At 39.5% G+C, this 23,379-nt stretch overlaps 1 protein-coding gene across 1 annotated transcript in view; it reads left to right on the top strand.

The window, feature by feature from the left end:
* Window positions 1–22,826, top strand: part of TRPM1 (transient receptor potential cation channel subfamily M member 1) — a 79,237-nt gene extending 56,411 nt beyond the window's left edge. The window contains exons 15-27 of the mRNA XM_039383772.1: window positions 234–263; window positions 2,610–2,899; window positions 3,437–3,665; window positions 5,134–5,256; window positions 5,597–5,728; window positions 6,993–7,121; window positions 8,377–8,628; window positions 9,210–9,384; window positions 12,255–12,275; window positions 13,823–13,967; window positions 15,982–16,181; window positions 17,302–17,434; window positions 19,272–22,826. Coding sequence (XP_039239706.1) covers window positions 234–263; window positions 2,610–2,899; window positions 3,437–3,665; window positions 5,134–5,256; window positions 5,597–5,728; window positions 6,993–7,121; window positions 8,377–8,628; window positions 9,210–9,384; window positions 12,255–12,275; window positions 13,823–13,967; window positions 15,982–16,181; window positions 17,302–17,434; window positions 19,272–20,550 — 3,138 coding nt within the window. The 3' untranslated portion in view covers window positions 20,551–22,826. The remainder of the gene's footprint in view (window positions 1–233; window positions 264–2,609; window positions 2,900–3,436; window positions 3,666–5,133; window positions 5,257–5,596; window positions 5,729–6,992; window positions 7,122–8,376; window positions 8,629–9,209; window positions 9,385–12,254; window positions 12,276–13,822; window positions 13,968–15,981; window positions 16,182–17,301; window positions 17,435–19,271) is intronic.
* Window positions 22,827–23,379: the final 553 nt, after the last annotated feature.

The following is a 23,379-nucleotide window of genomic DNA, read 5'->3' as shown; positions in this document are numbered from 1 at the left end:
TTAGGTGCAGCACAGAAAATATTTGCTAACCCATTGCATTCCTGCAAATACAATTAAAAGGGAGAGTAGTGATGATGATGATGATGATGATGATTGGTACAGTTATTTAGAATAGTAAGTTTATAGTAAATATTGTGCATTTGTAAATGAAAATGGTTTTGCTTGGTATTGTTTGGTCTTTGAATTTTCTCTTCCATCTAATTGATTTTTCTTTTCTATTTTTTAATATTCAGCCAAAAGCTCTTAAACTACTAGGCATGGAGGTAAGTTGGATTTGTTGTAAAATACTGGTTTATCAGAACATTTCTTGATTCAGTTCTGTTCTTGCTCTTAACTTTTTCATTATGACTTTAAGTAAATTTCAACTGGACAGGATATTCCATTTTGCAAACATTCTATGAAATACTTCTGACCATTTTTTTATGAGTAGCATCCTTAGAACTGCTTAAAGCTCTGTTCGGTAGTCTTCAGGCAATTTTTAGCACTATTATGTAATAACATGTTTCATGTTGGAACATACTGTAGATTTTATCATTCATGTGTGAACATTGATGATATTGAAAAGAGAATGTGATCCAGCAGTGCTACTTATGGTGAAATCTCCTTTAACCATGAAATAGCAATTTCTGGGCTGATGAAGTTTTATCATAGAGAAAACCTTTAACTGGAGTGAAAAATCAAGGTGGTCAGACACGTCAGCTGCTGTTCTCCACTATAAAACATCTTGCTACTGTGATGGCACCATGCTTTGTGAATGATGGGCTGATCCAGAATTTGGATCCAGCTCCTGCATCAATTACTTGTGTGTCTGCAGAAATTTGTAATTGAGCAAAAACATATCTGAGATGATGCCCAAAAACTCACTCTGTTTTGGTGGTAGTTGCTTCTGTTTCTGAAAAACAAGTATTACAATAGACCAGGAAAGCACTGCCAGCACGGGGCCAGGCATACTCCTTGGGAAGTGTCCTTTTATTAATGTGAGAGTGTTCAAGCACAGGGTGTGGACATCCCTTATATTATATTTGATGTGACTCATACCCACACACAAATGCCTCTTTTTCCCCAAGCAGATAAGGAGCCTTTTTCTCTACAGAGAAAGTCCATGTTATGTTTAACCTCTCTGATCTGCTTCCCTTTTTCTAACGGCTCAAGGCCGAAAGCTCAGCCCCTCAGAGGTGTGACCCTCTCTGGTCAGCATTGACCACAGTGCTTCTCCAAAAGCACATTTTGATTTTCTTTCAAATGTTCAATGTGGCACAAACCCAAGCGCCGTCTCCACTTGACAGCAGCTATAGCCCACTCCCTTCTTCCAAGAGAAGGAAAAGTGAAAAGAAAATTTAATATTTCTTCTGCTGAAGTGGGCAGTAAATTGATGTGACTTCAGCTGTTTTGGGATTTTGATTTTCAGTATTAGCAGCTCTAAAAGAAGAATTTTAGACTTGTCAACACTTTGTCTTTCTTACCTAGGTTTTTTTTATTATTATTATTTTCTTAGTGAGATTTTCTTAGTGAGAGATTCTCAAATCTCCATTTGAGATTTTATGCCTGTGCTTCAGAGAGGCTCAACACTTCTTCATGTAATTAATGACCCTTGAATTACTGTAAGAGACAGAGGTCACCACTTGCAGTTCTTAAAACTGCTGAAGTTCTTAAAACTGCATGCTTAATTGCTGACTGAAGAGTCATCTTTGGAAGCCTGGGGTGTGAGGCTGAACTCTGAACTTGAATTTAAGTTCGTATTTTGTTGAAAAATAGTGTTTTGTTGAAAACAAGGACTGACTTTGTAGAATAGTAATTCTTTTACTTGCAATCCACTTCTGAGGCTGGAATCCAGGTCTAGAGTGATGATGAGCTGTCTACACCTATATATGCATTGTTCTTCCTACATTATTTAAACCCTAATTTTCCCAATCATGGCTTTTCTCCCTTCAGGATCCTGCTTCATTGTCACTACTTCCCTTCAGTTACTTCCATCCTCCCTATCCCTTTAAGACATGGGATCCTTATACCTTCCGTTTGCACTGCACACATAAGAGGAGATTGCTTATTCCCAGGTGAACACTCCCTTTGGTATCTTGCTGTTCTAAAGGACTCTGCCCGTCTTTTCCATTTGCATGTTGCCACTCCACCTGCATGTGGGTCTGAAAGCTGCCTGGGTACCCGTGAGATGCGCAGGTATCCCTGTTCTTCAGGGATGGACACAGACATACGGAATGAGAAATGACAGGGGAACCTATTCATAGAGAATTCAGTTTTGTTAGAGCTCCCTTGGCACAACTGGTGCACTTCCACATGTGGTGGAGATGTATGCACAGTGCAGTGTGAAGGAATGCCTTCAGAACCAAAAGGTCCTACTGCCCTTGCCCAGGATGGGTGACTCGGAATTACGTGTGCCCTGACTAAAACCTGAAGCTGTGTGTGCTTGCCCAGTGCATGCTAATGTCCCATGTCCCATATGTCCCATGCTATTGGCTCATTCTAGCAAACAGCAAAACCAAGTTAGAACTCTAAGTATTAATGTGTCCTCTCAGTACTTGTTCTGTGCATGGTGCCCTTGTCAGGTGGGCTGTTAAAGACTGATGGGAACAATTCTTCTTTTTTCTTCCCAGGATGATGAGCCTCCCACCAAAGGGAAGAAGAAAAAGAAAAAAAAGGAGGAAGAGATTGATATTGATGTGGATGACCCCGAAGTGAGCCGCTTTCAGTACCCCTTCCATGAGCTGATGGTGTGGGCCGTGCTGATGAAGCGGCAGAAGATGGCCCTCTTCCTGTGGCAGAGAGGGGAGGAATCCATGGCCAAGGCACTTGTGGCCTGTAAGCTGTACAAGTCTATGGCCCATGAGTCTTCTGAGAGTGAGCTGGTGGATGACATCTCTCAGGATCTGGACAACAACTCCAAGTTAGTAGATGCAGAACAGACTTTATACCTACTTGATACGAGGGGTTGTGTGACCTACTGACAAGCTTTACTTTTAGTAAAGTACCATTTATTTCTAGAATATAGTCACAGAAAAGACCATTTGGAGCCAATTTATCAACAATAAACAAGGCAAAACGTGGTCTCAGTATTGCAAGGCAACACTAGCAAGGAGAAGACTCACATTTTTTTCTGACAGAATGCATTCTTTTTTCGGCTTCTCTCTCTGTAAAACTAGCTAGTTTTATTTCACAAAGTTATTTTCAGAATTTACTCACGTAAATTAAGGGGTATCTGATGATATGCCTAAACTGGCCTCAAGATGTTACTGGTCTAAGCAAATTCTCTGGGGTCATTAACAGTTTGTTTGAAACAAATCAAGCTTGAGATTCAGTTGTTCTTGTCATTGTACATGTATGTGGATAAATATGATGCCCTGTGAACAGAATCAAAACCACAAGTGCAAGCAAACACTGATTTCTAAGTCAAACATCACCAGACTTTTCTTGTATTTTCCAGAGATTTTGGCCAGCTGGCTGTTGAACTCTTGGATCAGTCCTATAAACACGATGAGCAGATTGCCATGAAACTACTGACCTACGAACTGAAAAACTGGAGTAATTCTACCTGCCTGAAGTTGGCTGTGGCAGCCAAGCACAGGGACTTCATTGCTCACACGTGCAGCCAGATGCTCCTGACGGACATGTGGATGGGGCGCCTGCGCATGCGGAAGAACCCCGGCCTGAAGGTACCTCTGTGCAGGGACAGGGTCAGGGGTGGTTTGGGGCATTAACACTGCCTGGGACAGAGTGCACAGGCAAAATCAGCTGACTAAGGGGAGATTTTTAAGAACATAACCTGTTTTAATGCTAAGTTCTTTTGTTTCCAAAATCAGCATATCTAAGGAATATTACCCCATGACAAAGGAAAATATAACTCCATGAAAGACTCAACATGACTGGAATCTGAGAGAGGAGTTGTGGCTTTCAATAATGCATGAGATCTGTTAATTGAGAACATATTCATTTGATTAAATATTAGCTGGATACAAGTAAAAAGACCTCCATTAGGGATCTATGCAATGGGAAGGGAGATAAAATGAACCAGATGCAGGCACATGCTTCTTATATTGTTCAATATTGTACCAGAAGACACAAAGTTGACTCAGTGTTGCAGAGTGAAATCTGTGCAATTGCATTGTGTGAAACTGTGATTTTTATATCGCTCCTCTGTGATTTGATGATGCAGTCTCTCTTACTGATTGTAGTATTTCCCAATTGTTGGATTTACAAAAAAATGAGTAATGTGAGGGGGCTGGCATAAAAGAGAAACATCAGTGAGTCAACGTTAAGGAAGCAGAGCAGTGCTTGCTTGTGTATGTTTTCATGTGAATATAATCCTTTCCTTGCTGTGTTATGCACTTGCTGTCACCCATCTGGAGGCCCATCCTGCTGGTGCTGCCTTCAGTCTCACCTCCTTATTTCCTCAAATCCCCCCTTGCTGACAAAGTGCCGCATCTGTCTTTGCAGGTTGTACTCCCAAGTCTGCTGACACACACATTGCACTGTCTCTGTCATTCTCAATTTATTTCCCATGTCTCCCTCTTAAAACTGTTTAAAATCTTCAGACAAGTGTCCTGCCTTTCAGATTGCATCATGGTGCTTTCTAAATCTGTTTATTATCTTCCTTTCTCTTCTCCAAAGAATTAATCAACCTCCTGATGTTCTAGTTTCATCAGCTGCATTCTTTTCTCTGCTCCTTTTCTGTACTTGGACTTGTGTTTCTTCATCCAAGCAATCTCATATAGTAAAATTCCCCCAGTGCTATCTGCAAAACTTCTTTTACCTTTCATAGGTTTTTTTAACTATTAAAACTAGTTATAGTAGCTAACTAAAGTTACTATAAACTCCAGTAACAAACATGAACCCTTTTCTAACCACCATTGTGTCTATTCCATAATGTCTCTTTAGATAACACTAATTTAGCAGCACAGTTTCTTAATTGCAGAGTATTTGTGGAGATGAGAGGCTTTTCAGGGTGCCATATTTTCATAGAATACCTTATTGCTTCATATGAACTACTTACTCATTTCTGTAGTTTGAGGATAGCACAATATCTTGAATACTATACAAAAGAAAATTTTGTTTATGGGATTTGCCTTGTTATGAAATCTATAATGTAAATGAATATTGAGTTGAATTCTTTCTTGTTTACAGGTTATAATGGGGATTCTCTTCCCTCCCACCATCCTTTTCCTCGAGTATCGGAGTTATGATGATTATTCCTACCAGACATCAAGAGAAAATGAGGAAGGCAAAGAAAAGGAGGAGGAAAATGCGGTCAGTAATGGAGAGTATTAGAAAGTTCTAATATCTCAATAGTGCTCAGTTTTCTGACTTTTCTGATTATGCTATAGGTCACTCAGGTAAATCTCAACTACCTCTGTGGGATAAAAATCAGTGAAGAGTTTGGGGAATGTACAAACTGGATTCTGAGGGCATATAAATTGTCTTTGTAGTTCCACATATTTACAGAATTGCTATTTTTGTATTTTTTAAAAGAGGTGTGTTGCTCAGGGGAATCACTGCAGAGTTATCAGTTGGTTGGGGCTGTAGTTGAGGAAAAGCTTCTATTTTTACAACTGTATATTGATGAAATCTGACAACTTTGGTCTTCCAGGATGCAAATGCAGATACAGGCTCCCGAAAAGGTGATGAAGAGAATGGAAAGAAAAAACAAAAGAGCCTTCCAATTGGAACAAAGATCTATGAATTTTATAATGCACCTATTGTCAAATTTTGGTTCTACACAGTAAGTCATGATGATTGAATGGATAGTGATCATTTCTCTCACACCTGTGAAACCAAAAGGATTTCAATGTAAAAATAAGAACCAAGTAATAAATAAATAAATATAGTACTAACTTCCATGGGATCTGATGAGTAAAGCACTCCCTTTATTCAGAGAAAAGGGCATAGAGAGTGAAACAAAATGAATAACTGAAGCTTATGCTGTCAGTCTCTGAAGCTCCTCCATGCTTCGAAGGAGGCTCTGTGTGACTGATCATACCCCAACGTCAGTGCAAGCTCCACAATGCAGTCACTCCATCCAAACTAGGCTGGATTCTTTTGCTTTCCAAAAGGTCCTGGTTCCTGTTCTGCATTGAAATACACTTTAGGAGCCAAGAAGAGATCCCACAGTGACAGTGCTTGCCATTTGCTCTGCTGCTCACCTGAGCGCAGCCCAGATGGAAGCACAAATCCCAGCCTGCTAGGACTTAATAGGTACTTTCATTTAAATAATTAAAATCAATCTAAATGAAAATAATGTTTGGCAAGCATCTAATTTTCTATTAAGTGCATCAAGAATTATCTGGTGCCAAACTCAGTTATAATAAAACAGAAAATGTATAAATGCTACTGCTTATTCATTTTTTGTGTGCCCTAGATACTGGTTTCTTTTTTATTCAAAGTTAGGATGCTGGATACCTGGTAGGTCATAATAATATGTAGGCTTTTAGTTTTAGCACCTTGTAATCACAAAACACTGCACTGATCCCTTTCTGCTGCCTGTATTAATGATCTAAAAGCAAAATTACTATTTAGTTTCAAAGAAAAGTATTCAACATGATTTCACAGTGTAAAGAAATTACTTTTTCATAGGTTAAAAAAGCCTCATGCATAAATGGCCTGATTTAGAGGGCTTTAGAATTGCTGTTTTTCTTCTTTCAACAAATGAGATAATTCAGCTGTCTGGATCATATGTTCCACAGCATCTGTGGTTCCTTTAGCTGCTGGAGGCCTGTGGCCTCTGCCAGTGTGCCTGGCAGCTATGGAGGGGCATTGCAGGAGGACTGCTTCCTTCAGAGAAGAAAAAATTTCTTCCTGTGCATGGAAGGGTCTTCAGCAGCTGAATATTTCACACAGAGCCTCAACATATGGGTTCATACATGCGTGAAGGTCACAATTAGCAAAATTAGTAGGGAAACGAATGCAGGGGGCTTTGAATACTGCCTAACTGTGGGAGAACTGGGATCTATCACCTAAAATCCATAAAGGAATTTTTTTTTTGGTAGATATCATACCTTGGTTACTTGATGTTATTTAATTATATCATCTTGGTGCGGATGGAACGGTGGCCATCAGTCCAGGAATGGATTGTCATCTCCTACATTGTGACCTTGGCTTTGGAGAAAGTAAGAGAGGTAAAGTCTGACCATACCAACATCTCACAACCCTTACAATGAAGCTCCCTCTTAGAAGTTGGTAATGGATGGACTTGTGCTCAGGGTTGAGAAACCAAATATGAGAGAGAAGATTCTCATTTTCACAGTCCCAAATTGCCCCATCGCTGCAGAGTTATGACCCATCTATAACCCATTTCCATGCATTAAACCCTTCTCTTACTGGGCAAAGAGCTCAGGCAGAAGTGCCCTGCGTTCAGGAGTGAATAGTAATGTTGTCACTCTGCTCTGCATTTCTGAGGAGGGGCAGGGCCATAACCCATGAAGGAATCCCAGTAGGTCCTGTCTGTTATTAGTGGTGGGATCCTGGATGAGAGCTGCAGCAGAGAGGTGCTTGGGGCAATTGGCCAGTACTCTCTGACTCAGCCCCTTACTTTTGTGTGAAGAAAGCATAAAAGCTTCTGCAGTGCTCACGTGCTGTGGTGTGGTTTGCACTTGGCCTGTCCTTCTCCAATTCACAATTCCCACGTCTCATACCAACTGTATTTGGAGACAAATATGAATGCCAAGACAGTCAGCCAGATCTCCTGGTTTAGATGTTATTGATTAAAACCTACAGCAAAAAAAGGTTTTAATCAATAAAGCCAAAATAGGAACAAATATGAAAAGGGGGTTCAGAGGAGGGCCAGGAAAATGATCAGAGGACTGGATCAGCTCTGCTGTGGAAACAGGCTGAGAGGGACTTGTAAGGAAAACAGAGAGAGACTGTTTACAAAGGCCTGTAGAGACAGGACGAGGGGCAGCAGTTTCGAACTGAAAGAAAGTAGATTTCAATTGGACATAAAGAAGAAATTGTTTATAATGAGGGTGATGAAGCCCTGGCACAGGTTTTCCTGAGAAGCTGGGGATGCCCCATCCCTGGAAGTGTCCAAGGCCAGGTTAGATGGGGATTGGAGCAACGTGGGATAGTGGGAGGTGTCCCTGCTGATGGCAGGGTGCTTGGAGTAGATGCTCTTCATACATCCCTTCCAATACAAATCATTTCATGATTCTATGAAAAGGAAATCTTGCCTGCCAGTAACTAAAAGTATTCTTGCTTGAAATAAAATTTTCTGACAATTGAGGAGGTCTCAGACACCTGTTGCACATGACAAGATTGGTCTTTTTTCATGAACATTACTTCAAAAATGTTAAGTTGGAGTTTTTTCTAATGATTTCATTGTTAAATGATTTTTTAATGTTTTTTGTTTGTTTGTTTGTTTGTTTTTTATTTCAGATTCTGATGTCAGAGCCAGGCAAGCTGAGCCAAAAAGTCAAAGTTTGGCTCCAGGAATACTGGAATATTACTGACCTGGTGGCTATTTCAGTATTTATTATAGGAGCAATTCTTCGCCTACAGAACCAGCCTTACATGGGTTATGGAAGAGTGATTTACTGCGTAGATATCATTTTCTGGTACATTAGAGTACTAGATATCTTTGGTGTGAACAAATATCTGGGACCTTACGTCATGATGATTGGAAAGATGGTTAGTGCCTGAATTGCTATAAATTATGTCTTTCAGAACTTCATGGGAAACTAAATTCCTTTCTGATTTAGAAGGAGGTTTTCCATCGAGTAGGACTCTGAATAAAGCCTGTGAAAAGTTGCCCTGTGAATTTCACACACACTCAAGATATAGTACATCTTGCAATAATAGACTGCAGATACACCAGGATCGCCCACAAAACCATCAGCTGTGGGCAGGAGATGATGAAGAGATGATCTAACAGTTGCTGTGCAACCACAGAAGAGGTCTGTGCTGAGAGCACAGCATAGTGCACTTGATACCAAGGAGAAAGGGATAGCAAAGACTTTAGCATTTTAAGTATAATAATAAAATAATAATTATTAAAAATAATATTAAAATAATAAATATAATTATTACTCCTTTAAACAGCTGGGGTTTTCTGCATTTTTATGTATGCTTAATTCATGAGCAGTAGAAAGTCACTGTGAGGGAGATTCTCTCCTGGTGCTCCCTTATTCCATGTGTGCTGGCACACAGCCCTGCTGGTGCTGCTGTGCCACCCGGGGCTGACCAGAGCCTCCTGTGCTCTGTCCATGCAGATGATTGACATGCTCTACTTCGTGGTCATCATGCTTGTGGTCCTGATGAGCTTCGGGGTGGCCCGCCAGGCCATCCTGCACCCCGACGAGGAGCCCTCCTGGAGGCTGGCCCGGAACATCTTCTACATGCCCTACTGGATGATCTACGGAGAGGTGTTCGCAGACCAGATAGACCGTAAGAGTAGAATTCATAGTAAGAGTCTGTTTCCTGTTTCTGAGGCAGATGATCAGATCCAAATTAAAGATTTTTTTCTTTTAATTTGGAAGTAGTGTTTTCTCTTTTTGGTTATATTGTTGTTGTTTTCTTGTGACACACCTGAGACTGAACAATTTTCTGTTCCCCACCTGCATGTCTTGCCTCTCAGTTTATATTCAAATTCAGTTCACACTGAAAGTGGTATAGTCTGGATTATTCTCCTGTCTGAGAGTATAACAGTGTTAAGATCTCTGTTTACTTGCAGGGATCAGCAGAAATCATTTTGAAATGTTCTTTTGAACCAAAGTTTTACTAATAGTTCCAACAGAAGAAGAAAAAAATAAATACCTTGCACAGGAGGTTAAAATACACATATCCTTTCATCTCCAACTCACAGCACAGGCAATGAGCTCATACATTTTTACTCCCATTCATGTATCTGTCTGCTTTCAGGGATGTTTCCATTTCATGAATCACCAATGTTCTTCTTTTCTACACCTGTGGGAAAACAAAACTATGCTTGATTAGCTTTGGGTGTGGAAATAGCCTTTCTTCTAAAAAAACCTGCATAATTTAAAAAAATAGCTGTCACTGTTTTAAATGAGATGGAAACTGTCCTGTTGCTGCTAATTCTGTGTTAATATTGCAAATTCGTATGACAGTCAACGTGCAGCTGGCCTCCTCTAGTGTGTATCCTGTAGTTTGCACTTCATCTGAAATAGTACAAGCTGCTGTTTCAGCTCTGTGCAGGTGTTATTTCAGTCATCTGTATGTACTGACAGGTAGCAAAGTGGAAGGCTGATGAACCTGGAGGTCTACATTCAAAAACCATAAAGATCCATCATCAAGAGAAGCTTTTATACCAAATGTCATTAAGGTGTACTTTAATTGCTTAGAAAGGAATAAAATGTCATTGCTCTGTTTCTGAACAGTGTACACTGTTGCAAAAATCGTATCCTCTTTGTTTTCTTAATGAATGCTTGTCTCATTAATGGAACTTATGATACAGTAAGTTACTTGATGAAATGAAAGGTCAAGCCACTCATTTACTGTCTGATAGTGCAGTTTTGGTGCACGAGAGATCCTGAGCTTATCCTGGCTCACAAATGGGTCAGTTCTCCTATGGGGAGGAAGTGACTGTAACAGGGTATCCCTTACCTCATTATGTGCATTGAAATCCTACTTCAGTTTGGACAAAGAATGTTTGCCAATGTCGACAGTTTGATTTCTTTATAAATCAAAACTCATACCTTGCCCAGCTCTACTGATATCTTTAGTGTAAATGGTGTCCCAGGCTTCTCTCATGCTTCTAGTCATGTAGTTATATACTCAGCATCCTTTGAATTAGAAATCTTTTTTCAGCAGAGCAAAATATTTGTGAGACAAAAAGTTTGAGCTTTCCAGTTACACAAGCTCAACTATTTGCTCCTTCCCAGGTCAGAAGCTTTGCTGTGTCAGTAGCCTAAACATAAACTAACTTGGAAATGTGCAGGTTTGTGTAGTTTTAATATTGAAATAATTATGGCTATGCAAGGCATTCTACAAGTGTAACTAGACTGCATTTCAACTGTTCTGTAATTTTTTAATGTGTAGAAGTTTACTGATTGATTCCTGAAGATCTTTTTGCTTTCAACAAGAAATTGTCACTGATCTTCCTGTGGTTCTTTTTAAACACACCACAAAAGCAGCCTCAGAAGTCACTGGGGAGAGATTGCTTTGGGCAGTCTAATATGATTCTGAGTCAAGTGCTAATGGGCTGTTTTGCCAAGGCCCAGGGGTGTAAACAGTTTATGGAAAAAGTATTACATGGAATTTTCCATCTGAAATAAAGTAGTTGGACTTTGTCAGGAGCTTCACTGAGGACAGGGTGTCACCTGAATGGGAAGATCACAAGTTGCAGAATTTGCTGGGGTTGTAAGGCACCTTTGGAAAGCATCCAGCTGAACTTTCCTGCTCAAAACAGGGCAGGTTGCTCAGGGACTCAGGGTTGCTCAGTCAGGTTTATAGTCTGATTTCTACGGGGGAGCCCAGAACTAGAGACAGAAATCCAGGTGTGGTTTCACTGGAGTTGAGGAATGGAACAATAACCTCCCTTAACTTGCTGGTAACACTTCTAATGAACCCAGGGTGCCCTTGCATGGTTCACTATGTTTAGAAGACATCCATGAGCAAGAAGTTCATGGCATCTGGTGCTCAACAGCATCACATTCTTAAACAATAGAGAAGCCTGGCTGAGTTTTTTTCAATAGTGAGATTTTTCTTACAATCACCATTTAGGAATTGGCAAGCAAGTATCCACACTGGTAGTCAAAATGGGCTTTAATGATACTGATGTTATTACAGTGTACAAATATCTTGACTATTAATGGAAACATAGCTATTCAAAAGAAACATCTGACAGACTCAAAGCCAGAGTGGTTCTTTAAAAAAAAAAAAAAAGGAAAGAGAAAAAAGGGAGGAAATGTAGCTAAAAGAACGATTTTTGTGTGATAGTTTTGAATTTTTTCGTGTTCATGGTGATGCCAGTTTTGTTTACTTGCCTGAAATATCCTCTATATTTAAATGATCATCTGCCAGGAGCATTTTGTGATATTTTATTACTGTCATTAATTCGCTGCCATATGTAACATTTGGGGAAAACAGCATGAAAAGGAAATTGCAGAATGCAATGCATTTTTAACAAAGACATTGTTTTGAGGCATATGTCTCTACTGTTCTGACATTTGAGTTGCTTATCTTTTCTTGGCAGCAGAACTGTATCTTCAATCACTTTTTTTGGTCTTGTTTCTTTATTATTCTCTTTCTCTCCCTGCCTCCTTTTCTCTTTCGTTCCTTGGAATGCTCTTCAGTCTATGCCATGGAAATTAATCGTAAGTGTCTGTGGGGACCTGATTATCTCATTTAGCTGAATATGTTCATTAATCTTTTTCTTGACTAGTTTCTCACATTTTAATTATAGCACTCATCCAATATTCAGGTGTGAAACTTGTTTATCTACTGTAATACTTTCATTTGAAAATAAGCAGAGGAAAAATATTTTATTTTAATCCCGAATGCAGATCAAAGGTTTTAATTGAGTTTATGTGGTTGCTAAGACTTGTTTCTAGTACACCAACAGTAAAATAATCAGGTTTTTTAAATTACGATGCATAAGTGGCATTGTATAACTAATTCCCTTTGATTACATAGAAACGTTACTGGTTTTTTAGCAGTACTTTCACTGGTCCTTTTGAATAAAATTACAATTTGCTTAACATTTCTGTTATACTTTTCTTAGGAAAACCTGGAAAAATATAAGTCTGATGTTTGAGAAACAAGTAAAATAAATGTTATTAATTATAGTCTAAATATCTCTTTCAGTCCACAGGAAATAAGATTAGTCTGTTTTCAAATAAATGTTCACATAAACTAAATCTGTAATGAACATGGTGTCAGACTTAGTATTTGCTAAGATTTCAGCTAAAGAACCTGTGGTTGACAAACGCTTTACCTGCTACTAAATGGTTCCAAAAGCTAACCTTGTATTTGAAATCAGGTATGCTGGCACTTAAGGTCAGAACAAACTGGCTTCATTTACCCAACTCCAAGACAACCTGTGTATTCTTAGAATTACTTCAGGCAATCATTTTATATTGGTTTGCTCAATATTCTCACTTTTTGTCTCATTCTCAGTGGTCTATTTTGCTGTCACTATATCATTTTCATTTTATAACTTTATCTGTGTGGTACCACTGGCCTGCTGGTAACATTAACAGCCCCAGACAGGCCAAGGAATAGTGTAGGATCTGTCCAGGGGGTCAGTAAGAGGCAAAAGGAGACAGGGCCAGAGGGTCCATCCAGGGCACTCCCACAGGTCCAAGGTCCCTCCTGGAGGCAGGACTGAGACCTGCACACCTGACACAGCCCAGGAGGGACAGGTATCACAGGGGGTGTACATGTAGACCCCCAGTAAAGCTGGTCCAGGGTCATTAAAGGCCTATTTAATACATTCAGGGCCCCAGTAAAAGTTTAATTTATGCTCAGCAATCTGGGACCACCAAGCCAATCCTTTTGTATCTTTGGCAAGGTATGCACACAAGCTTGGTTGAAGAATTTTTTTTAATTCCCCTATTAATGTTTTATACATATGAAGATCTTGTCCTAAACTATTAGTATGAGAAAAAGAAAATCCAAATGAATTTGATGAGAAAGCCACATTGTACAGTAAACTTGGAGCTGCCTCTCCATTCATTAATACAGGAAATTGTTTTTATAAGCTGTAGTTAGAAGCAGAATTAGAAATTATATATACTTGCTACTGGAAATAAACTGACAAAATTTGGCAAATTTTATGCATGTCTCATCGATAAATAAATGTGAATAGTGTTTTTAAATATCAGGCGGTTTGTGAAAAAGGCCTTTCCTGTTTTTTCTTCAGCTCCTTGTGGGGACAATCTTTATGATGATGATGGTAAACGCCTCCCTCCGTGTATCCCAGGGGCCTGGCTCACTCCTGCCATCATGGCCTGTTACCTCTTGGTAGCAAATATCCTGTTGGTAAACCTGCTGATTGCTGTCTTCAAGTATGTAAATGATCATGGATCTTTTTCTTATTGTTGAGATAAAATTTCTTTGAGAACCCATCAGCTGATTTTGCAAGGTTTTGCATTTCAGAATCTAATGGTTCTGGGTATGACTGACAAATCCTGGCAGTAGTGTGCACACTGGGCAGGAGAGGAGGAAAGGTGCCTTTTTTTCCAGCAATTGCAGTAATGCATAAGAGAGAATCTGGCTACTTGCAATTACCTTTTAATGGGTAATGACAGGCCTCAAGATTGCTCTGGAAAGACGAGAAACAGAATCCATGAAACCTGCTATGCACAGGATAAAGCCCATGGAGCCACTGGCTGCTGACTCTGCGATAGAACAGCACAAAAATCTCAGCACCCAAAGCAGGAGGCATTCCCACTACACCATCTGGCTTGTTTTTTCTTTGTTCTTCCTGTTTTGTTTTTAATTTAGAAAAAGAAATTAGGGCCTTGCAGAATTCTTATAAGACCTAAAAAAAGAGTCTATATTGCCTGAACCAACAGGAAGGATGGCTACATGTTGCCAAGGTCTGTGGCCAAGCAGTGTGCACTATCTATATTTATCTGTATCTATATTTAGACTACTCTGGAGTAAAACTACATACATTTCTGCAGCTTGTTCTTCCTACCTACGTTACACTGCATGGATTTCCTAGGGATTAAAAAAAAAAAAAAAAGGAATAACTACTTGCTGGTAATACTTTCTGAACACAGCACCTGAGAAAAGCAGGTGATCCATTTTTGCCTGTTGGCCAAGGAAGCTGGTGTCACAAGCACAAAGCCTGTCTTTCATTGGATGTATGGAGCTTAAAAGGTCACGGATTTCAAAGGGCTGGAATGCCAGTCAGTTAGCTGGGGGAGAAGGGAAGGATCTCACAATGGGAGCTATTATTGGCTGAAGGACCAAGGAATCAGCAGTTTGGGAAGTAGGTCATGCTGTTAACTCCTGTCGTGCCAGCAAGGTGCAGGGGGCTGGGATCCTGCTAGAAAGGAGACACAGAATGAAGGCAGATTGTTATTTATCATTGGTAAATAATCTCATGTGTACCTAACCTAAAGAAAGCAAAAGCTCTGTGTACACAGGAATTCTTTGGTTTCAGAGAGGTGTTTTAACTGGTTTTATGAATGGAGATATTCTAAAGAACATGAAGTTAGAAAAGTGGACAGAAAATATAAAAAAGGAAGTGCAAATATCATCACCATCATACAAGTGGAGTGAGCTGTCTGAGCATACTTTAAAATAGCTCGAAAAGTTTTTTCTATGACAGAATATCAAGTCTGTTTTCCCTTAGTTGGTATTTCATAACTGTGATTATTGTTATCTCTGGATTGAATACTATCACTTATATTGCTTCATATTCACTGAATTTCAAAATAAACCATCATTACAACACACCTTATTTTACTGTAAAAATGATGAGGCTTCCAAGAATAAATTCCTTTGCAAGAATATGCACCATGTTTTCAAGTCAGAAGTTTGAGTGAATAAAGTTTAAATTTAGGACATTTTGTGAAACTTGAAAAGTCTTCTATGTAGGTCAAGCTGATTAACATATTAAAGGCAAACTATGTGCAGCTTCTGAGTTTAGCATACCAAATACTTTTCAGGGATTTAATACTTTGTGTAGCATCAAATACTGGCATGTGGTAAAAGAAATAGTTCATAACCAAGCCCCAGAATACCAATTATGTGATGCATAAATTGTGCAAGTCTCTTTTCACTGACACCTAAAGGATTTATACAGTAGGAGCAAATGATCCCAGAGGAGGACTGTTCTGGGTGGTGCATAAGGGATGCAGAGCACTTCTTGTTTGTACCCTCAGAAGGAGTGGTGAAATCATGAGTTCAAGTTAATTGTCAGTTCAGTAGCACCAACAAGGAGCTGAACCAAGCAGGTCCTGTAGCTCCATGTTGTTATTTAGCTGCTGCTTTTTTTCAACAGAGTATTTGCTCAATGATAAGTAAAATTAGGGACCTAATAGCAACTGTACCCATGTTTCCTTTCAGCAATACCTTCTTTGAGGTAAAATCAATATCCAACCAAGTGTGGAAGTTCCAGCGGTACCAGCTGATCATGACGTTCCACGACAGGCCTGTCCTGCCTCCACCCATGATCATCTTCAGCCACATCTACATCATCATCAAGAGAATCTGCTGTCGCTGCAAGAAGGGGGATGGAGACCAGGATGAGCGTGACAGGGGACTGAGTATGAGAGAAATCTTCTCTAAATTGAGCTCTTTGCACCCTCTCAGCAGAAAGCACCACCTTTTTGCAACACTGAACTATTGGTTCACTGTACAATCAAGTGTATTTGCAGAAGACAGTGTGGGCCAAGATTTGTGTCAAGTTCACAGCTCTTGGGCGCTGGGGGCATCTAAGAACATGCAATTTTATGATGCTAATGAAGACTTTCTTTAACAGGCTTTCTTAAAACAGTGAGATAGTATCTACTTAATCCAGTGGGTTACCAAGTTCTAGCAAAGTCCATGTTGGGAAGGGCATAAAGGAAATTGAGAAGAAGGGATCACAGTTTCAAATGTCATCTATAGTGTCAGCTCTGTGATTGTGAGCAACCTGTGACTAAGAGTATCCCCACTATCATTTGGAGATTTTTCTGTCATTTCACAGGGAAACTGTGAGGAGACTTCTAACCTACTCTGCAACTGTTAATTATTATTTTCATTATATGCCTCATGGAAATAATCACATATTCACAATTATCCCTCTATTTCTACATTTCACAGGAAACATTTTTGCACAATAGGAAAAAGAAAAAGGAAAAAGTTAAATGTAACCCTCCTTCCAAATGCAAAGAGACAAATTCAAATAAAGGATAAAATGTTCCCAAGAGCTTATATTCCTCTTGGATTTTTCTTACATGGTTATACATTTCTGAACATTATCCAAAGAATATATGTGAACAATCTGTTAGTTTATCTGTTGCCTACAACTGGCATCCTTCTAAGAACAATATTTGAGTGAAGGAACACTCAAACTGGCAGAGCTTGCCTTAGTCTTTGTCTTGTAAAGGCTGCTCAGTTTGTTCAACGCACAGCACTTGCTGCTAAAAAGTGCAAAAGTCATTGAGACCATATAAGGCCCAGTGGATGGTCACAGGACATGATGGTCATAATGCATTCCATTGCCTTCACAGCTGGGCCTGTCTTTGGCTACGTGCTCATTCCCTATTTAAAAAATCATCTGTTCATTTAGTGCAGGAGTAGAATCTGCAATATGCCCATGTCCAAAATAAACTGCCAAACTGGATTTAAATTGCCTGCCAGAAGTTCAGAAAAACTCCTATTTTGTTCTTCTCTTTTGCACAGAGTTATTTCTGAATGATGAAGAGCTAAAAAAACTGTATGAGTTTGAAGAGGAGTGTGTGGAAGAATACTTCCAGGACAAAGAGGACGAGCAGCAATCATCCAATGACGAACGCATCAGAGTTACCTCTGAAAGGTACCTATTATAAGAAAAAAATCCACACAGTATTTGCTTTTTTCTATCTCTTTATAACCACAGTTGAGTTAAAATACAAAAGATTTAGATCTTGAAGAAAACCATCACCAACTCAGAAGGTGATCTGAATCCCAAGTAACTACCTGAGCAGGTGCATCTGTCACAAGAGCAAGCTTTGTGCTGTTCCTGCTGGCATGTCACTAAATCTGCTGGTTTGGGTAACTTTGTTATAAGAATGAATTTTTTACCTCTCGCCCACCTGAGGATCACAGTTACAATTTCTATCTGAGTAAATTGCCACTTGTTGAGTTTCCAACTGTTCGTCCAATCCTGAGAAACATGTTGGAGATTAATGACAAAAGCACTGAAGGTTCTTCCCTGTGGTTTATACTGAGGTCTGGCACCCACAGCTGCTGAATTTTTAATTTCTGCCACAGATTCTCTTGGAAGCTTTGAACAAGGCATTTAACATGAACTTCCCCTTTTAAAAGACAGGGAATATTCTCATGTAAATCATTAAGCTATTCTGAGGACTAGGTAACGTTTGCATATTGCTGTGTAAGCACATAGTGATAGTGGCAGCAGGGCTTTTTTACCAGGTCACTTGGCAGGACTGCTCCCAAAAGCTCTGCCTGTTCTATTAGGAGATGTAAGGAACTCAAGAGATGGGTTTTTTTGTCACTTTCTTGAAATGATGAAAAATTCTCCCTGTAATAAAAATTATACACAGTTTAAACCCTCTTTCACCTTAATCTACTATGTGGTATTCTGATGATGAAGTACTCCACATATATATTTCTATATATATCTATATACATCTATATCTATATTAATATATATCTTCCTTTTAACATTTCTTTTAAAATAGCTCTGTGAGCCATATAATTCTTTAACAGATAAGTATCTTTCTCTTGACAGAGGCCCTGAGCATCTTGCATTATTAAATGTGAAATTTGAGACTAGAGAAGGAAATTAAATCTGCTCCATGTATTTGGGTAGTTTCTCTTGCACTATTTATCCATGGCAATTTGTCAAAATCCTAGGTATTGTGGCAGAGAATAAAGCAGGGCTGGTAAGCCTCACTGATTCACTATGGTCTGTGGCCACAAAGCAGATTTGCTTATTTCTCATGGCTTCTTGCTCCAGATGCTTCGTCATCTTTTGTGTGTGAGAGCAAAAGGACGTGATTTAATTTCCACAGTTGATTTACTAGATCTCTAAGTCACATTCTAATGAATTACTTTTATATGCATTTTTCTAGTACTATCATATCCATTATGATATAAATGATAAGAGAAAATGGGGAAAAGTATTATTGTAATTGAACTGGAGGATAGTTCCACTCCCTTCAGCTGATACATAATAGAAAGGTATTTCAAGAGCTAAAGCAATCCCATCAACACCAGCATATGTTCTCTCTAATACAGCTACAAAACCTGTTTTACAACATGCTTTGATGCTGTTTTCAGTCACCTTGGGAGCATGTCATTAGAAAATACTTTTCATGTAATTAATTGATGCTTCACAGTGAAAGGACAGCTGAGCATGCGATGGGTGGCACACACAGAAGTGTTAATAGTAGACTGTCCCTGAGGGCTACAACTCTTGGACTCTCCTGGCACAGCAAAGTCCAAATAGCCCTCTAATATGGTGTATGGAAAGCATAGATAACAAGAAAATGCACATGCTTTTGATGCTACACATAGGCAAAAAGAATGAGGCATGGCATGTACCACAGAATGCTGCCTGAGGAAGGAATGGGGAGCTGGGTGCCTTTAATGGGTTACTGCACCATTCTACAGGCTCTGGTCTGTGCTTCCTCTTTTATACCCAACAGAGTTGAAAATATGTCTATGAGGCTGGAAGAAGTGAATGAGAGAGAGCATTTTATGAAAGCTTCTCTGCAAACAGTCGACCTGCGGCTCTCGCAGCTGGAGGAGCTCTCCGGTCGCATGGTGAATGCCCTGGAGAAGCTGGCAGGGATCGACAAGTCCGAGCTGACGTACCCGCGCTCACGGGCCTCGTCCGAGTGTGATGCTGCTTATCTGCTGAGGCAGAGCAGTGTCAACAGCTCTGATGGCTACAGCGTGTACAGGTACCAGGTTGGTGGAGATGAGCTGACCTTTGATGACAGTGCCACTCCTATGTCACCAGCCATGGGACTGCGGAGAAAAGCCCACTCTATTGGTGCCAAAGAAGATGGAGCAGACCCAAAGATGCTGGTTGCAGAACACCACAGCAGTCCCCATCACAGCTCTAGTGCTAATGCAGTCACCACAGCAGATCACAGTAAATCTATGTTAGATATTGCACAGAGTGATTCCAGACCCCATTCTCAGTCAGGTGGCTTGGGGGATGAAAAGCAGGGGATTTTCAGTAGCAATGGAATGGTTCCTCAAAGTATAAACCAGGTGGATGCTGTTACAAACAGTCAGTCAGTAGCAGAATCAGATTTTCCAAACACTCAGTTAAAAGTAGAACGTACCAAGTTAGAAGCCACCATCTCTTATCCCTTGGAAAAATCTAAAGCAATGCGCTATTTTCCTCCTGAAACTTTCAGTGCTTGTCAAACCACTATGATGAAGTCAAGGAGCTTTATATTTGCACAAGGTGGGAAGCTGGTTGGAGGAGTTAACAACTGGACCACAGAATACAGCACCATTATGGATCAGGTGTGCCCTTCTACGATTGAACAGTGGGCCACAGAGTGGAAATATGAAGTTGAGCAGCAGCTTTCTCAAGAACGTCCTCCAGAATACCCTGGTCTTGTCTCTGAAGCAGAAAGGCAAGCAGAGGAGAAACAGTTACAGATGGACACAGATGATGATAGTAATGCTGGTGAAGCAGGTATGAGTGCCTCTTACACCCCTATGCCTGCCACTGTCAAGGCTGAGAAAGAGAATTTACTGTCAGTAAAGCCAGAAAGGACTTCTGGGCTCCCACCAGTACGTTCAAAGAGTTTGCACAGCCATTCTCGGAAAGCCAAGTCTGTAAAGGACAAATTAAAAAGACCAGGACATGCCAGCAGTGTAACTAATTTGGTGGGACCGTTTGGCAGTGCAAGAGAAGAACAGAAAACTAGGCAAGAAAATGCATCCACAGAAACTGAATGTTAACGTGGCTTTTGGCCCCTGTTTTACTGACAGGCAAGAAATCAGCATGGCAAATTGAATAAATTACGGATTTGAAAATTAATTTATAAGAAAGAATTTTGGATATTTTTGTTTCTTTTCTTTTAAACTTAATAGATATATGTTCTGTTCTTAAATAAATGCTTGCTGGGTTGGGTGAAAGGGAGATGCTGTGTCAGGGGCAGACAAAAAGTAGGTACAGTTCACAGATGCCGACAATATAGATCTTTCTTTTTTCTATTTCAGCCTCCCTCATAAGCCCATTTACTGACAAGCTCTTTATGAAAGCTCTTACAGGAAGGACAATAATACAATAATTTAGAAAATTTTTTTCTTCTTTTTTATTGGAAGACTTCTTAAACTGAACTAATTTTTAACCAGCCTTAGTTTTTACCCTTACTTATGCAGCTGGTTTCTTTGTGGCCATGGGGTTTTTTTCAGATCAAAAAAAAATTGTTGGAGGCAAGGAAAAATTATGCATTCCCCTCTTTCCCTTCTGATTTCATGCATGCTGCTTAGGTTCCCCTTCAGAATGGCACAACATAGCAGTTTTTATCCACTAAAATAGGTCAGAGTGGCCAAATCTGACCTGGAAAGCTACCTGTAGACATAACCTGTCCTTGAACTTTAATGGCATAATCTTGCTTTCAGGACCATATCTGTCCCCACCCCAAAGCATGCTGACAGCCTTAAACTGTTGAAAAACAGTGATCATTGTTTCAAAATGTTTGAGGAGTTTCTAAGAATATGAAGTACATGGAGATTTTAATAACACAAATCCAAGATCTGCATTAGTGTTTTGTATAAATGAGGATTACAATAGAAGTCCATGTAGAATAAGAATCTGGCTTTTCTTAAATGCCTGCAAGGAAAAACAAATCAAAACAAAACAGGAAAGGTGTTCTGATCAGGTGAGATCAAAATGTAGCCAATCTGTTCTTGAACCAAATCTACTGTGACAAATTCAACTTTCATTTTGCAATCTCGTTATGAGAACACGAGGAACAAGAAACAGTTTCTAGGAGTCAGTCTAAACAAAAGATAAATTTTCCAGATGAGAATAGAAATTCTATATATTTTCTTGAGTAAATTTCAAAAGCAAATGTCCATGGGAAAAAGAAGTCTTTTCTATCCCTTGATGACTAAGACTGGAAATCCACATCTATTTATACAGATTTACGCAGCACACTTGTCTCAACGGTGGCATTCTAAGTACTTGGTTTTCATAAGTTACTTCATAATAGCATGATGTTATTTTCCTCATTCCTCCCCGTTAACTTTTAGGAATTCGGATTTCTCAAATACTCAGCACCTCTCTTTGCAGGGGATGCTTACCATTGAACAGACAAGAAAGAAAAGGCATGTTACTTGTTCACAGAATATTGGTCAAAGCTTTATGTTCACTCATTAACCATCAGACTTATTCATGTACTATTTCGAATAGACAGAATATATTTTTTCTCTCACCATCAGCCCCACAGTCTGCAGGTCGGTGTCCTCCTTGATAATGCTGCTTACAGCATTTTGAAATGCAGGATTGATGGAAGGCTCTATAAATACATTGATGGCATCTGATTTTATTGTGTGTAATATATTTTCGTACTCCATTCATACTTATACCTTGAAGTACTGTTACCAAACTGAATGGTCATGGAAAGTGCATGGACATTTCTGAAATTTCAGTCATCATTTACTATGGATTTTTGCTGGCTTGGTCTTATCAGCAGGTTTACTGGTTTCACTACTGTTGGAACAGTGTTGACATTTCTCTTTTCATGTGGGCTTCTCTTTTCTTCAACTTTAGGGAACTTGGCATTTTGTAAAAACAATGACATTCGAAGTTGTTTCACTTCCACGTTTACTTCTGTGTTACCATTTTGTGCAACTACATAGCCATTGTGTATATGTGGTTAAAATAGCCTCCAGTTTGCCAATGCCTTTTTATTGTTTGCCTGCATATTCACGGGAATGGGTTCATTAACAAACACAAAGGGATGCAGCTTTTCAGCACTGTGCTAAACAAGCAGTGAGCATTGTGGAATGGAGTACAGTGTTGCATACCTCTTGTTACATTGTCTTTGTAAAATGTGTGTTAATCATGCTCTTGACCACTTAATTTTTTTAGCATTTACATGGAAAATTTGTCTGATTGAATGTAGATTTCAAACAGAAACATTTTACCTTTGTATTTATTTTCTTCCTTCGTGTAAAAATATTTATAAAGAAACACATGAAAAATATAGTAAGTTAATTCAGTATAACAATTTTTTCACTGTAATATCCAAACCCTTCACATAACTATTTCTTCTTTTGCAGTACACGGGCCAAACATTTTCTAAGAAAAGTTTCTTTTTCAACATTTGCCAGTAGTTTTCCATAAAATTCTTTATAGGGGGATGATTTTAAAAGGTTTGGATATTTGCTGTGCTCTTGCATAGCATGATGTGAATGACAACCTCTCTGCCACTAAATGTGAAGTAACCACACTGGCTTTGCAGAGTCATTTCAGCCATTTTAAGAAGATTCAAATATGGCTTTGTATGTGCATAGAAGACCAGTAGATTTGGAGCTCACTAAACAGAATAATGAGCAGGACATTTGCATGTCTGCCTGCTTTCCTGAATACTGGCTGAAAGGGGGCAGGCAGAGAATTTGCATTTCTGAAGAGCCATGTTTAATACTGCTTTTCAGGAGGATGTACCCCCTGCACTGCTGAGTACCTGGTGACTTCACAGCAGTGTCACTGTGAATGCCATTGCCATGATTTATTGTGTGCTTGACCTGTAATGAGCCAGGTCGAGCCTGAAGAGTCTG

Source organism: Pipra filicauda, unplaced genomic scaffold, assembly GCF_003945595.2.
Source record: "Pipra filicauda isolate LSUMZ 115617 unplaced genomic scaffold, ASM394559v2 scaffold324_size1259732_pilon, whole genome shotgun sequence".
Lineage (NCBI taxonomy): Eukaryota > Metazoa > Chordata > Aves > Passeriformes > Pipridae > Pipra > Pipra filicauda.
This window is presented reverse-complemented; position numbering and strand designations above follow the sequence as displayed.